Source organism: Callionymus lyra, chromosome 19, assembly GCF_982586985.1.
Source record: "Callionymus lyra chromosome 19, fCalLyr1.hap1.1, whole genome shotgun sequence".
NCBI classification, from domain to species: domain Eukaryota; kingdom Metazoa; phylum Chordata; class Actinopteri; order Syngnathiformes; family Callionymidae; genus Callionymus; species Callionymus lyra.
Genome location: NC_141836.1, coordinates 14,035,839 through 14,051,202, shown reverse-complemented (window position 1 = coordinate 14,051,202; position 15,364 = coordinate 14,035,839). Strand labels below are relative to the sequence as shown.

Here is a 15,364-nt window from a genome sequence, read left to right as displayed (position 1 = left end):
GCCTTTCTGTCTTAGCAGTGGATGTAAAATACAGACATGAAGTGAGTCGTCACCACAGCTGCTTAAAGAACGTAATTGATGCTTTGATTGGCAGCTTGAAGAGCAGCGATGAGTGGTGAGGTGGGGGGGGGCAGCGGGGCACCAGATGATACATCTTGAAGGTGCATGATGGGGTGCCAGTTCCTCATGTGCCCCCCTCTGTGATGTTACCACAGCGTCGTCGTGCAGACAGCAGGATTTCCTGTGTGGCATTTGCTCCAAACACCATGGCAACAAGTAAGCTTTAATATCGCCGTTATTGACGGCTTACGTTTATTTATTCTTCAAACCTGAAAGGAAAATATGTTTTTTTTGTATTCATGAGGAACATGTAGGAGGTTATTTTAATGCTTTTTATAAAGATCTAGTTTATAGTTCTCCATTAGCATCGTAAACCAGAAAATGCTAAATCTTTTCTCTTGATAATTCTCCTACATTCCTGGGGGCCACATAGGACCCTTTGAAAAATGGGGTCATCATGGAGTCTGAGGCAAAATATCAAACTAAACTAATCTGGTAGATTTTTAACTATCTAACACATGTATTATCTGTTTCATTTTAATGCAGCAAGGGCAAATATTAGGTGAGAAATAAAGATAAAATTTCATTTTCATATCAAACTTGGCTAACTTTTTTATACCTTTCGATTTTGTGATGTTTTGCAATGTATTCCTTTTAATGTCTTTATATTGTTTTTAATTTCTTAATCCTTTTTTTCTTTTAAGTTTAGCACTTTGAGATTTGTTGACCAAATGATAATTGCAATACCCCAAAAAATATATTATTATTATCATTATTAAATGATTCTCTAAGGCTCATTCCCAGCTTCTTGGGTGAAAGGCAGGCTCTGGTTAAATGATTTATAACGGAGTCCATTATGACATAATATATGGCTTCATTCCTCCTTCAACCAGATGTGATCACGCCCTGCTTTGATTATAAAACAAGTCACATGTATGTGGGGACTGATGACGCACAGAGACAAATCTTTATGTTTGACCAATCACAGCAGAGTGGGCGTGGTTATGGTAAAGAAAAACGACATGTTTTCAGTGGACGGGGCTTAAGTACATTTTGTAACGTAAATATCTTTCTTAAAAGACAGTTTTGCCACATACTGATGAGTACAATAGAGGTCCAGGATATATTTAAGACTTAAATCAACTTATTAGTCGCCCTTTTAATAAAATGAAAAAAAAAGAAAAATATTCTTTCATTTGTTATCTGCTGTGGGGCGATAACCACTGCCCCACCATGCACTTGGAATTAAAAAAAATATGTATTTTAAAGTTTTCCCCTCATATTTAGCCTCTCTTTCTTTTATCATTTCACTCGTTTGGCCTCGACATCCTACTGTCCTGCTAGAGTAACAGTTCCATCAGAGGGTATTGAAGTGTCGAGCTTTAGATCAACTCACGGATTTGGAGGTCAGCATGGGCGGGTTGTCGTTGATGTCCGTGACGGTGATGATAGCGGTGGCGGTGTTGGACAGACCGAAGTTCAGGTTCCCCTCCATGTCGGTGGCCTGCACGATGATGGTGTACTGGGACACTTTCTACAAAAAAAAAAAAGAAAAAGGGAAAACGATTAAGCCGGCATCAATCTGGGCGGGCACGCTGAAACAACGTTCAAACGCCGCTGATCTAAAGAGATGGATTGAATGCAGACTCCCCATCATCTGAAGCGTCGCTACCGAGCCTCCCCTTGGGTTTCGCCATCAAACGCGTCTCTTCCGCGGAGCCACTTACGGGGCCATCTTCGCAGACAGCGATCGAGGCGGGCGGGAGATTAATCGACTATTTATGCAGTGGAAAGACTGGAATGTCACATCGTTTTTTCCTTTTGAACGACGCCATGTTTGACACTTGAGAATACGCTTTTGACTTATATTTTCCCCATGTACGACATCTCGGCGCGGTAACCACCTCTATCTCCTGTCTCGGGTCTGCGGCTAATAGGCCGGAGTGCGGATGGGAGTCCTGGATAATGTGTCTTGTCAGTGAGACTCGCGATTACATTTCCCGGTGTCTCTCGCACCTACTAATCACGGAGTAAATATCCCAATTAGGGCCAAGACGCCGCAGAAGGTGGATTACACCGTCAGCGTTTCCTCGCGAATGCTGGACGAGATGCTGAACTCCAACCTCGTACACGCTCCCTCATTAACACTGACAGGCAACATGCTTGCCACACACACACACCACACACACACCAGAGCTAGCTTGGCCATTCCATCAGCCAATGAACAGCGTGTACACAACACTCACACTAATTAGACAAGGGAGTAATTATGTAGAGCTCCTCAGAAACTCTCTGTATTGCCAAAGCGGGCGCAGCGTACCGAGCTTCCTCTTGAGGACCGAGGGCTGTTACTGTCAACAAGAGCTTTAAGAGTCCACGGCAAAAAAAACCAGTGGAAAAAAACCTTTAGAGGAGAATCAGCGTGGGAGTATATGAAGGCGAGGAAGAGACGTCTCAGAAGCATCGAACAGATGAGAGGAAGTGAGACAGCAGGGGATGCGACTCAGGCATGAGGCGGGGAGACGACCGAAAATAGATTTTCTTTTTTTTGGTTGTTTGTATACATTTCAAAAAAAACCTCTCCGGTCCTAAGAAATAGAATGTAAACTGGGAAACTTTCAGAGGTCCAAAGTGCAGACCAGAGAGCGTTGAAGTGTGAATTTTTGTAGAACTTTTTTTTTTATTACAACTTACAGCGATTCCTGTTTGCTGATTCAAAAGCAAAGCGGTACACCGACATCCTTGCGGCAACAGAAGGAAGCGAGAGAATAAAAATAGCTGCATATGTGGCTATGAATATCAAAACTTGACAACATAAAGATTTATTAGACGTGGGTTTATTTTCGCATCGGCTCTACTGACAAGATGCGGCACAAAGTGAGCTTTTTCGCCTTTTAGCTGTCGCAATAGTTCCACTTTAGCGCTGGTTACCTTATGTTTGGAACTTCTGAATAAAAAATGAATGGTTCTGGTGTGTCTATTAAGCAGAAACTATCTATTTATTTATTAAAATTACAACAATTTAAAACCCTCCCCACGCAGAGTCGCACTTAGCGTGTGTCTTCATTCTTAAGGTTATGTCTATTGCATTCATCTTGCCAGACAGTCTTGATCAGGATGTTAGTAAGTTATCTGGTCAGGACATGATTAATCCACGTTAAAGAGAAGGTCATGAGTTCATATTCATATTTTTATAAGAGTGAAAGGCTAATTGATCCGTCGCAGTTTGGTTCTATGTACGTGGGTGGGCGGAAATGATGAAAGTGGTTAGAGGGGGGGATTTAAATGGAAGCCAACTATAGTCTTTCTTGTCTTTTTCAATGAGATACTTCCTCAAAAACTCTACAAAAATAATAAAAAGCTGCAAACCAACTCCAGAATAGAATAAAAATACATCTTTAAGGCATAAAATGTTTGTGTCCATAACGTTATTCTACATTTTCTATTGTAAGACTATGGCTTCGTTCGACTTCAAATATGAAATTGAGTTTTGTGAAGTCAATTTTTGACTAGATTTCTTGTTGGGGGTTTTATTGACGTTTGTATTTGGTGGCGAAGGCTGAGGCTCAGCTGTGGAGCTTACAAAGGATTTTCGACGTCTCTGTGATGGTAAGCATTTTAGTTTGACCTTTTAGCTTAAGTGCGAAACCCTTAGAGAATTTGAAAGAAAAAAAGGAATTGTATACATTTGCTGTATATTGAGTCAGTGTGTGTATTAAGTACAGACCATTAAACATTTTTTTTTTTTATTTCACTTGTAGGAAAATAAAGGTCATTTCTTCTCAAACACTTCTAGACGCCAAACAGGTAAGTGAGACCACTTTAGCGCAATTTAATCGGTCTGTCGGCGATGACACCTCAGAAGGAAGATAAAATATATTTTTTTGAATAGCTGTCCCATCCCGTCGAGTGCATCAAGACATTTTGTGTCAGAGATTTTAGCGCCGCCCTCAGCAAGGTGACCGATTGAGGCACTTTAGTGTAAAACGTGTGCGAGGACAAATTGCAACAAAGCACTCTAAAGTTATTGTGAGTGTCATCAAGAAGAACAATGTCGGCCATTGAGCTCTATAATCAAAGCATTTGGCCACACTGGACACGCGAGTGGCCATTATCTTGTCTGTTTGCGACGCATGGAGAAACTCGGAAGACCCACCTCTCGATCGAGACCGGGGGCCACAGTCACGATATCGCCCGTCTCGCTGTTGATGGTGAACATGTTGGGGATGGGGCTGTGGGGCGTCTGGGAGAGGATTCGGTAGCGCACCATCCCGTTGGCTGTGGTGTTGTCGTCCGCATCGAAGGCTGCAAGGTGCATCACGTATGTTCCTGGAGAGAAAAGAGTCAAGACGCTGTTGAATTTTGACCATTTTACATCAATATATTTAACAGTATATAAATATGTCTGACTGTGTCTCACACCTGATATTAATGCCTTCATATCGGCTTGAAAAATAAACATTAAAAGCTTTAAAATCAGCCTGTAGACCACTGACCATTTTCTACTCTCCCTCATGTCAACTAAGGGTTGGGATTATTTTCAGAGTAATTTGTTCCTTTTCAGAGTTAAACACTAAAATGTTTGTTCATTTTAATGTAGCGACTGGAGCTCAGTTGTCTTCGTCTTCATCTTTGTCCAAAAAGGCACAATTAAAAACATCCAAATACCTCCATACTGCTCGTCTGTAATCTTGTTTTGAAATCCTCAACAAGGAAAAATAGTTCTGGAAAAACTTTAAAAGGTCCATAATTTAAGCCTGTTTTTAGAGGAAGCTCCTAGGCCATCAACGTAAATCTTGAGCAAAGACACTTTTAATGTGTGTGAATTTGATACACAATGTTGTTGGAGTTAAGAGACTGGGATCTTCTATTACAAATCAACTTAAAATATAGAGAATTATTTGGCTTTTTTCAGAACAATTCCTCATGTTGAGGCTTCAATACAAGATGGACAGGCAGTATGGAGGTATTTGGATGTTTTTAAGTTTGTCTTTTTGGACGAAGAGGAGGGCAACTGAGCTCCAGTCACTACATTAAAATGAACAAACTTTATTGTCTATTATTCTAAAACGTATCTAAACCCTAAGTCGACATGAGGGTCAGTAGAAAATGAATGAATTTTAAACCATATTTATTAGAAACAAAAAGTTAGATTTAAAGAATTTCAGCTCCTTTATTGAATAACAAGGTGGTGCAAAGATGGGAAGAAGCGGCTAAATATTTAAATATGTCAAATTTTAATGCAATTTATTCCATATTAAATACGTTTTAAACCATGATCAATTCCATAATTCATCCTTTCAGCTCCTTCCGGCAATTGTAAAACCCAAACTCTGCCTTAATTCAGAGTATATTCATGAAAAAACATAGATGCAAGACAAGGCAAAAGATAGTTAATTTAATTACCACTGTAGCCAAACATTTTCATTTTCAAATCAAAATAATGAATCCTGAAAGAAGTAAATGTGGAGAGGAAAAAAAAAGACATCTGTCAATGTTAGAAGTTTGAGCAAAAGAATTAGAGAAGACGCACAAATTCTTTAGCTTCCCATCGGCTCGGATTCCCTAAGTCGCTCTTTGTTTTCATGTGCACGCTCTCACAAACGTTGGATCGCTGCCTGTCAGATATCTATTCATCTCGTGCTTCTCTCCGTGCTGTCTGTCTCGCGGCCAATTCTAATTGCGGAAGATGGTGATATCATCCCCGGGACGGAGCCTGTCCGAGATTTAATTGTAACGGCTGCTCCCGTTTCAAACTTCATTAGCGCGGTGACCAGAGGAAGCTTCGGCGTGGTCATCCAGTCCGACCCACATCTAAACAGTGAGGATCACGACCAGAGGACGGACTTTTTTTATTTAGCCGGGATGGCAAGAAGGATATGACGAATTCTACGTGTCACACATCAGCGGGATAATTTCATTAAGCTGCACTCTTAGGGGGTTTAATATGGGTCCTTTGTACGGACGTCCTAAGCTGTGCCTGACAGGATTAGGTCCCCTAAATGACTCTTTAATTTGCAAACTAATTCAAGTCTGTAATTTGCCTTCCATGGAAACCACTGGAGCTCTAAACTCTGAAACTCTTCTGTTTTATGGTTATTGTTCGGCTGAATGTCATGCATGCCACTGAGGGTTGTAAGTGTTGGGCGAGAGGGAGACGAGCGCAGTGCAGATGGAAGGAGGACAGAAGACATAAATTGCAGGGCTGTATGACTCCATATTTGGAAGCTATAATACAACAAATCATTTTTCTTATTTAAGCTCAAATATGTCGACCACAGCAGATTTTGACACACTTCCATCCATTGTATATCCTTTGTTTACCCTTAAACTCAGGGGTGTCAAACTTAAACAAGAATGTGAAAATATATTGAACAGAAAAAAAATCTTAAACCATCTCTGTGGAACAATACACTCAGAACACATGAGGGACTCTGGAGGGAGGTGATGTAGTATTTCAGGTATGGCCGGATTCCTAACAATATAATCGATTCGGTGGGAATGGAGCACAATGGCCGTATTGGTAATTTCATTTTTGATACTTCTTTAGCCAAAAACTTCACATAACATGACGTTAATACAGCCAAGCTGCAGATGCACTTGTTCTGTCTAACTTAAACTGGGTATATTAAAGTTTTTAATGGACAAAAACTATGGAGATTTCATGTCATACTCAGAGAGAGGGCAAAGTTGAAAGTCAAGGCAGCGTTCATGTTATAATATGTGACGATGACGCCAACATAAATAGGACAATGTCCGCTTTAATTAAAAACTCATTCAAGTATTTTAGTTTCCCCTTCAAGGGATCAGAATATCTATGGCGTGGTGACGCTGCTTTTTTTGTTCAGTTTGAAATAAATCTAGCCACTATTATTAAAAGATAGCATTGGATTTGTGTCAGCTGAAATACAAGACTGTGAAATTGGCAAATTAAAAAAAGCAACTATAAACCTTCTGTAGTTTTTCAGTGAACCTAAATTCAATTCAATTTTTAACAAGCACATCTACTCTAAACTCATATATGTATCAAGTTATTCGTTTTTATTTTATTTTAGTCCCCAAAAATTGTGCTTAACAAGCTTTCAACTTCAGAAAAACCTAAAGGTTTATAACTAAATTTTAAGGTTAAAGTAAGTTGAAAACATTTGGAAAATAATTATTTAAAACCATGTAAAGTAAAACTAAATGGTAGAAAAATACACACATCTTTGTTAAAATATAACCATTCAGTTACTACAGGTGATTCGTTTTTTTCAAGGGTTACCAGTGAAGAAGGTACAGACATGTTAAGAGCATTACAAGGATTAGCAACAATTGTAATAAAAATATTGAATAACTTATTCATCTTGTGGAAAAAAGAGACTATTCTGTTGACGGTTGTGTCAAAACGTTAATCGTCTATTTGTTGTAAAAACCAGTCTGCACCAGTACAAGAAGAACTCCATGATGTCTGTTGATAGCCAAACGATACAGACTTGATATTTACCTGGTAAAGCAGTCAGGGGGTGCTGACCCCCGTCAATCTGCTTTTTATTTACGAAACATTCCCTAAATGTATTTATTAAACTCATCTATTATTATCTTCATTACAAGCAATCAGCTCAAAATAAGAAGAAGACCGAGAAGTAGGAGAAAGAATAGTTGATGGAAAAAGCAGGAGGAGTAAAAGAAGAAAAATGAGAAGGAGAAGCAAAGGTAGGAGGAGAAGTCGAATGAGAAGGAAGATTAAAATAAGGAGGATTGGAGGGAGATAGATGTGGGGATAGAAGGGAAGAAGGATGAGAAGGAAGCAGAGGAGGATGACGGGTGAGATGGAGAAGAAGGTGAAGGTGGCAGATGAGGAGGATGAGTTGGGGTGGAGGGGAAGAGGAGGAGGATGAGGGGTAAGATGGAGAAGGAGTACTAGGAGGAAGAAGAGGAGGAGAAGAAGAATGAAGAGGTGGCAGAGGAGGAGGAGGAGGGGATGAGCGGTGTAGTGGTGGAGGAGGCTCAGAAAGGGTAGGAGGAAGAGGAGAAGAAGGAGGATGTGGTGGTGTAGGAGGAAGGAAAAGGGGATGAGGAGGAGAAGGAAAAAGGTAGAAGGAGTAGGGGTAAAAAAAGGAGAAGGAAGAGGTTGAGATGGTGGAGGCAGAGACAGAAGTATGAGGAGGAAAAGTGAGGAATCCTCAAAAGGAGATTGTGGGTTGAGATGGTCATTAGATCTCTGCTAAAAGTGAATCATCTCTTCTTCATCCGAAGATCAACATCTTCCTCAAATACTATTTGAATCCATTAGTTGCTAAGAAACAAAGTCGTATCATTAAAACATCAGGATCCTGAACCTGCACGTCGAGAGCACAATCGCTTCCAATCGCGCGTCCTGCAGTATTTCCAGTTGTAAAAATAAACTCCTTGAATTACATCTTATAAATAAAACGGAGTTCTCGCCGTAAAATAAAATGATGTACATTATAAAGACACAATTGACAGAACTCTCATCTCCATGATTCCTCAGCCCTGAGGTGGGGTGATAAAATGACCCAGTGGTGCTACAGTGTGCTACATTTAATCCTCAATCTTCTCTCCAGCCTCCTCCCCTGCTTTATGGTCCCTGCTGCACGCCAGCAAATGAAAAGCCGCTGCTGGAGACTGATTTTCTTGTCTGTCTGTTAAATCAAGGGGAATGGAAAATCGTCTATTGCTCCAAAAGATTCAGCAGCGTGGCAGTGATTTAAATGACAACATAGGGACGGCGGAGTCAACGGTAAAATTAAAGCCCGGTCTGGGAAAACTTGAAACACTTCCAAACAAAGGCAGTCCCGGGAGATTTTCTGTAAAGACATTTTCTCGACAGACCTGGTTTGGAGCCTTCGTCCACGGAGCCGTTGTAGACCTGGTTTTTGAATTCGGGCCGGTTGTCGTTCATGTCGATAACAAAGATGTACAGATCGATGGGGTTTTCCACTTGGTTGCCGTTCATGTCCACAGCATGGGCTCGCAGCTGGAAGACAAAAAAAAAATACATCACGACCCCTAAGTATTCACTCAATAAACAGAAAACCAGAAGAATAATGATGAGTTCCAGTCTTGTGTGACACGACGCCTTTTCTTCTGCAGCTATCGATTGTACAGAGCTGCTGCTTGATGCAGGGAAAAATAGAAGGGATTTTTGTTTATTTAGCATATCTGTGGTGAGGCGCAGACAAGCGAGACAAAAGGTTGATCACACTTTACTTGCAGCTAAAAAACTTTCCTGGCCTCTCTGCATATTTTGAGGAGTAGAAAAAAAAGATCATACATAACTTAGATAAAAGAAACCGTGGTTCTACATTCTGAAATAATAAAATAGTGTACATGACTCATGTATTAGAACTACTATTTTAAGAATATCTATCTAGTACTGCCAACAGTATGTCTATCTGCGGAAAAAGAAGATGTACAAAATTGCCATTACACTATTCAGACACTAGGCGGAGCCAGAAACAAGAATTGAAATATACAGATTGGCCATTTAACAACAATAAGTGGATTTAAGCTCCTCCACATGCCACCATATATATTTTAAGGCGTACATTTTTTATTGATGAAATCAGGGCGCCACCTAAAGAGCTTTCAAAGATAAGAAATCGCTTCATGAAGCTTCGTAACTAAAATCAGTGACACATTTTCAGAGCCAACTAGTTTTTACTGTATAATCTTTGGCTTCGACAAGTATTTTTTAAAATTAAATCCCTTATTTTGGAAACAAATCTAGTGAGTTCAGAAAAAAGATGACACTATTTTCTTCAGGCACCACTTTGTTAATGGTTTCAGAAAACTGTAAATGAGTCACCCAATAATATCCAAGATCATTGTTTCAAAGGACTTTGCGAGAGGAGCTTCAACTATTGCAAACCCAAATCAAAAACCCGATCACGTGATTTAATATTTTCTTATCAGGCTCTAACGAAATGATGGAACCATCTCTGTTGAATCCGTGAATCACAACTCGAGAGTTAAGCCGAGCATCATTAAAAACTATGAAACGTACTCAACCTTAATACGTTTAATAAGTTAATAAGTGAGTTGAAAGCTCGGTCTAGCTTCTTAGAATTCCCAACAGGAACTCGTCAAAGAATTGGACAAATTAGAAGATAAAGAAAAAGCAATGAAACAGTAATAAAGTGACTTTTTTTTTAAAATTAATATCCTCAACTGCTTCAATGCCAACAAAACTACTTTCAACATTTTGGAATCAGTCTAAGAAACTCGCCAACACCTTGCAATTCTCTTTAGGGGTATGAATCTATTTTTCATCGACTGTGTAGTCAGACATGTGCTTTTACAAGAAAAGTATAATTTCTTGGGAATCTCTGATGCTTTTGTCTCTTTCTTGTGGATAGAAAGTCCTTAAATCTCTGCCTTGGCTGTCTTCAAACACAGTCAGCTCATCACAAATTCAGCTCGGTTGTGCTCAGATCAATCAAATCGGAAACTTGGAATTCTACCAAGGACTGGACATAAACTCGCTAAATTCAATAAATAGAATAAAATATGTTCTGGCAACTTTTGAAAAATGTGTAGCAGGGAAAATACAGGGAGTCAATAGAAGAAGAAGAAGAAAATGGTCACACCAAGCGTGACTGTAAAATTTGACAAATAGACAAAGTGAGTGAAAAATGATTTTTGGTTTTGTGAGTGAAAGGATCTGATGCCAGAGGAGACTCGGGAAGTCAAGCTGTGACTTTAATTTCAAAGTATGTGCTTTTCTGACATATTTGGGTTTAGTTGCTGATGAGACAAATTGATTTTGAAACCATGGATTTCAGTAGAAATCGTTTGTTGTCCATTTTACTTTTCTCTGTTTTAATGACATAAAAGCAGGACAAATGAATCATGACGTTTCAATATTTTTATCTGGTTATTTTACGTTTCTATTCTTTTTTTGACCATCTCCTCAGTTAAAGATTGGAGTGTGTGGAAATAAGTATTTTGTCTTAGTGAGCTCAAATATTTTATGTATGATTCCAGCAGAGTTTTGAATACAAAAAAAATGACTTCCTTAGTCCACTTTAGTGACTCCATCTTCAATTTTTGATTGCATTTTTTCTCCTCAATTTTCTACTTCCAGGAAACACAACTTTTGATATACTTGAGTTTAACCATACTTTGTTTTTGTCAAACCAGCACTAAAGTTCACACAGTTCCCTGGAGCTGAATCATTGATTTATATAAAAAGATTAATTTAGGGCCAGTATCTGACCCCTGTGGGACACCGTAGGTAATATTGAAACAACTTCTTGCTCCCCTTATTCCATCTTTGTAATTAATATGTCGCGGTTAACGGTGTCGAACGGCTCCTTCAAATCAATGAATATCCCAGGTGTTTGTTTTTAATCTTAGTTGAGGATATTTCATCTACACATTCAGTTGACTTTTCATTAAAAAAAAATTTTTTTTTAATGAATGAATCATGTTTTTACATTTATTCTATCTTAAAAAGGTGAAGTGACCTTTTTAAAAACCCATAAATATCTTGTAGGTTTTCTGATGAAACTTGTTACTATAATAACATATTTTTTGTTTACTTTATGCCGTTTCATTTTGCTCAATAGGATGAATAATTTTAATATAATCGGTCATTTTGAAATAACCAGAATCTTCTACTCTTTAAATGCAATTTTGGGGATTTTTTGTCAAATTATCTGCTAATCTGAGTCTAGTTCTCTTGAGGTTTCTGCCTTAAAAAGTTTCCCCTCCATAATTTATCATTTCCATCTTGGTCTCTTACAAGAAATCTATTGGACACTTCATCAAAGCCTTTTTAAAACTCCATGAAATTAAACGATAATCTGGGAAACCGTGTACCAACTGCACATTTTTCTGCACTGTTGAGAGAATCGAACATTTCATCTGACTGATTGGAAAAGTGTTCCCGTCCACTTCCAGGACCTTGAGGATCCAGATAAGTGAAATAGACTGCAGGATCATTGTGACAGAAAATGGAATAAGCAACGTTCTCCGGGATGGATCCTCGCTCAGAGATCCACTCCACTGCTCCCACATCCTTTCTCCCAAACGCTCTTCCATCCTACACCTTGCATCTACAGGTCTCCCTGGAGGTTAATTTGACTTTACTTCCTACCATCGCATTGTCTGATCCGTCTCGCACCCAATATCTGTTCACTGCCGCAGTGAGGACGCCCCTTATCTACATCCCCTTCGTCCCAACCACCCGTTAATTCAATAACAGCAGGAGCTGGAGATTACCTCCATGTTTAAAGAACTCGTAGCGTCATTCTTCGTCCACATTAAAGTCATTATCTTAAAAGGCAGCAGGGGGCGAAAAAACAGACCACGCCATCGGCAAAGAGGTGTCATCGTGATGGAGATAACGGCCGACGCGCCAAGGTTTTTCGCTCTCATGCGCGGCTTGATTCACGGCCGGTATTTACGTTTTCAACGACGCCTGTTCCTTCCCAAACACTCACGGTAGCTTTTTGTAACGTCCTTGCACCGGTTTGGTAGTAAATAAGTGAACATCACCTTGTGCGTATCGCTCATAAAAAATTTAAAGTAATCAGTTTTCTTCTTGATTAACATCGCGGGTCTGATCCCGAGGCTCATTTGCATCCTTCATTTCCGACACAATCCGGACGCCGGTTGACTTTCGTTCACGCTCGAGAAATCCGAATGAATATGAATGTCTCCTCCTGCTTGAAGTTAAATAAAGAAATACACTTTTTTTCACGTGGATAGCCAAACCAACCTGAGTGAGAATGTAAATGAGCACATGTCAAAAACACTGCAGTGGTAAAACTTCCACAAGCCTTGATGCAGTATTTTTTTTTTGTGTTCCGCAATAACAAGGACTTTTTCATGACAGCATCGGATGCCTTTGTGCTACTTTGACTTTGTAGTTGAAGCGGCAATCGCAGTGAAAGCATCAATTTTTTAAGATACCTTCTGCCATTAGTCCTGGTGATGGACCTAAAAAAAAAATGCCACTTAAAGGGAGAAGAGAAAAATACATTTTGACTTCTTTTATTTGGGTTTGTGCTAAGATAGAGCCATCGCCCACCACAACATTTGATCTAGATCTTGGTATTCTTTGACATATACGAGTCTATAGACATGGTAAAGTGCATGTGGCACTTTGACTCATGAGGTCCGTGTACAACTGACAATATGGGAAATAGTTGTCTGACACCAACCTGACAATTGACTTATTCTCCTCATGTGTTACTAGCTGAACTCTAAATACAACCTTGTTCTATTTTGTGCAAGTGATGGAAAAATATATACATTTAGAAAAAGGTATATTGAGGAAAGTACAATATATATTGCAGCCTATATAACCCTTATTTTATCATCATTTCTCATACTTGATATTTGGCTTTACATTTTTTTCCATATTTCAGCTCCTCATTCTTTTTAGCTGTTAGCTTAAGGGCCCCTCACAATAAACACAGTATATAACGTGACCCCATAAATGTTTTTATTGTCAACGCCTATAAAAGAGCATAATAACCCCAAAATAATACAAAATAAGTTTTAATCCCTTAGGTACCATAGATAAAGTAAATAGTTTTAAATAGTTCAGCACCTTTTAGTTTCTTCTTTCCCATTTCCATCTATTTTCTTACTACACTTTTTCATATTTAAAACAATAAAAGCAAACATGTGTTCAACAATAACAAATAAAAACTTAAATATAAAGTGGGACAAAGACCATGTTTTGCTGGTGTTGCAAATAACCATCTGGATCCAGGAATGTTTTAAAGCATATATCACTCTCTGTTGTTAATGCAGTGTATGTTAAACGAGCAACATTTAAAATGCTATAAAATATCAAATTGATTTATTTATTTGAATTAATATTGTATTTGGTCCTTTTTATTTTTTTATATTTTAGCATTATTAATCTTCTAATGTGTGTATTTAGTAAATTGTCATCTTTATTTTAATGACTTTCCTTTGAATTCAATTCATAATTATGACCTTCTAAATATTTTTGGATTATGGAATTTATCTTTGTTTTCCAACATTTGTCATGGAGAATGTTTCAATAAATACATTTTAAATACAAAAATTAAACAATCATTATAGCATTTTGGCTTTACATACATATATTATTAGTCATAATAAGAGTTCATTAGATTCTAATGAAGGCGTGTGTGAGACTCACATGGTAGGACGAGCGATGTTCACGATCCAGGGGTTTGGTAACAAACATTTTGCCAACCACTGGATCGATGTTGAACACTTCATTGGGCGGCTGATCCGCTCCCACTCCAGTGATGCTGTATCGAATCGAAATGTCCTGGTCCTGATCCGACCGGATCTGTGAGACAACAGACAAACAGAGCCCTGTGTTAATACAAACCAACACGTATATAAAACAATAATCTTCTAACAAGAAATACACTTATGGACAGACTTCACATTTCAAGTTTTCATACTCATGGATTACATCAGAGGAAGCAGAGCAAGAACAATTTTAAATCAACAATTTGTGCAGAGGAAAGACACAACCTTAATATTTTTACTCTTCCTGGTGCTGATTTTGAAAGTTATCGCCAAAATAAAAAGCCGTGAAACAGGAAGTGGATGACAATCAATTTGAAAATGACATCACAAGAGCTTGTTGTGCATTAGCGTAGCAGCCTGCGCGACAATAACAACATTTGCAGAGAGGCAATTCCGAACAGGGATAATAATTGTTTCATGGAGCGGGGATTCTAGGCTGCATGAAAGGCTGGTGAGATTAGAATTATTTAATATCTGTAAGAGATGGGAAGTCGAGGGTTAGACTGCTTTATATTACTAGAATATCAGTGGTGGAGACAATTGAAAACCAGATCAGCTTTTTAGGGACTTTTTTTTTTTTTTTTTTGGCTTGCAAAAACTACGTGTGTCGGATTTGGCTTTTATTTGAATAATCCATTAGAGGGAAATATATACTCGCAGGTCGACCGGTCAGAAATGGCTTAACCTGACGTGCGCTGAGCTGTCACTTATGAAAGATGGTTTCCGTCTAAACCTCCGAAAATATGATCCGCACGACACAGTTACAACAGTCATTATCGCTGCTCAGACTGTCTGGGTTTTGAAACATGACTCATGGCAGACTTTAAGAAAGTAAGAAATGCTCAGAGCAGATATAGAGAAAATAATCTAATGACATCTTTTTTAAGCAGAACATGACCATTTCATCCATATATTTTATTTTATTTACACTCTACATAATATGGCAAGAACAAGAATTTCATGTATCAGTACCAAGATATTATAAAACATGGAAAGTATCAAGACCAAGACTTTCATGTATCAGTACCAAGATATT

The 15,364-nt window shown here is 38.6% G+C and overlaps 1 protein-coding gene across 1 annotated transcript in view; it reads right to left on the bottom strand.

Moving 5' to 3' along the window:
* Positions 1 to 15,364, bottom strand: part of LOC148059619 (cadherin-4-like) — an 87,185-nt gene that overhangs the window by 35,471 nt on the left and 36,350 nt on the right. The window contains exons 3-6 of the mRNA XM_087781935.1: positions 14,207 to 14,362; positions 8,896 to 9,040; positions 4,217 to 4,389; positions 1,457 to 1,594 (exon numbers count right to left, since the gene is read on the bottom strand). Of these exons, the coding sequence (XP_087638061.1) occupies positions 1,457 to 1,594; positions 4,217 to 4,389; positions 8,896 to 9,040; positions 14,207 to 14,362 (612 nt within the window). The remainder of the gene's footprint in view (positions 1 to 1,456; positions 1,595 to 4,216; positions 4,390 to 8,895; positions 9,041 to 14,206; positions 14,363 to 15,364) is intronic.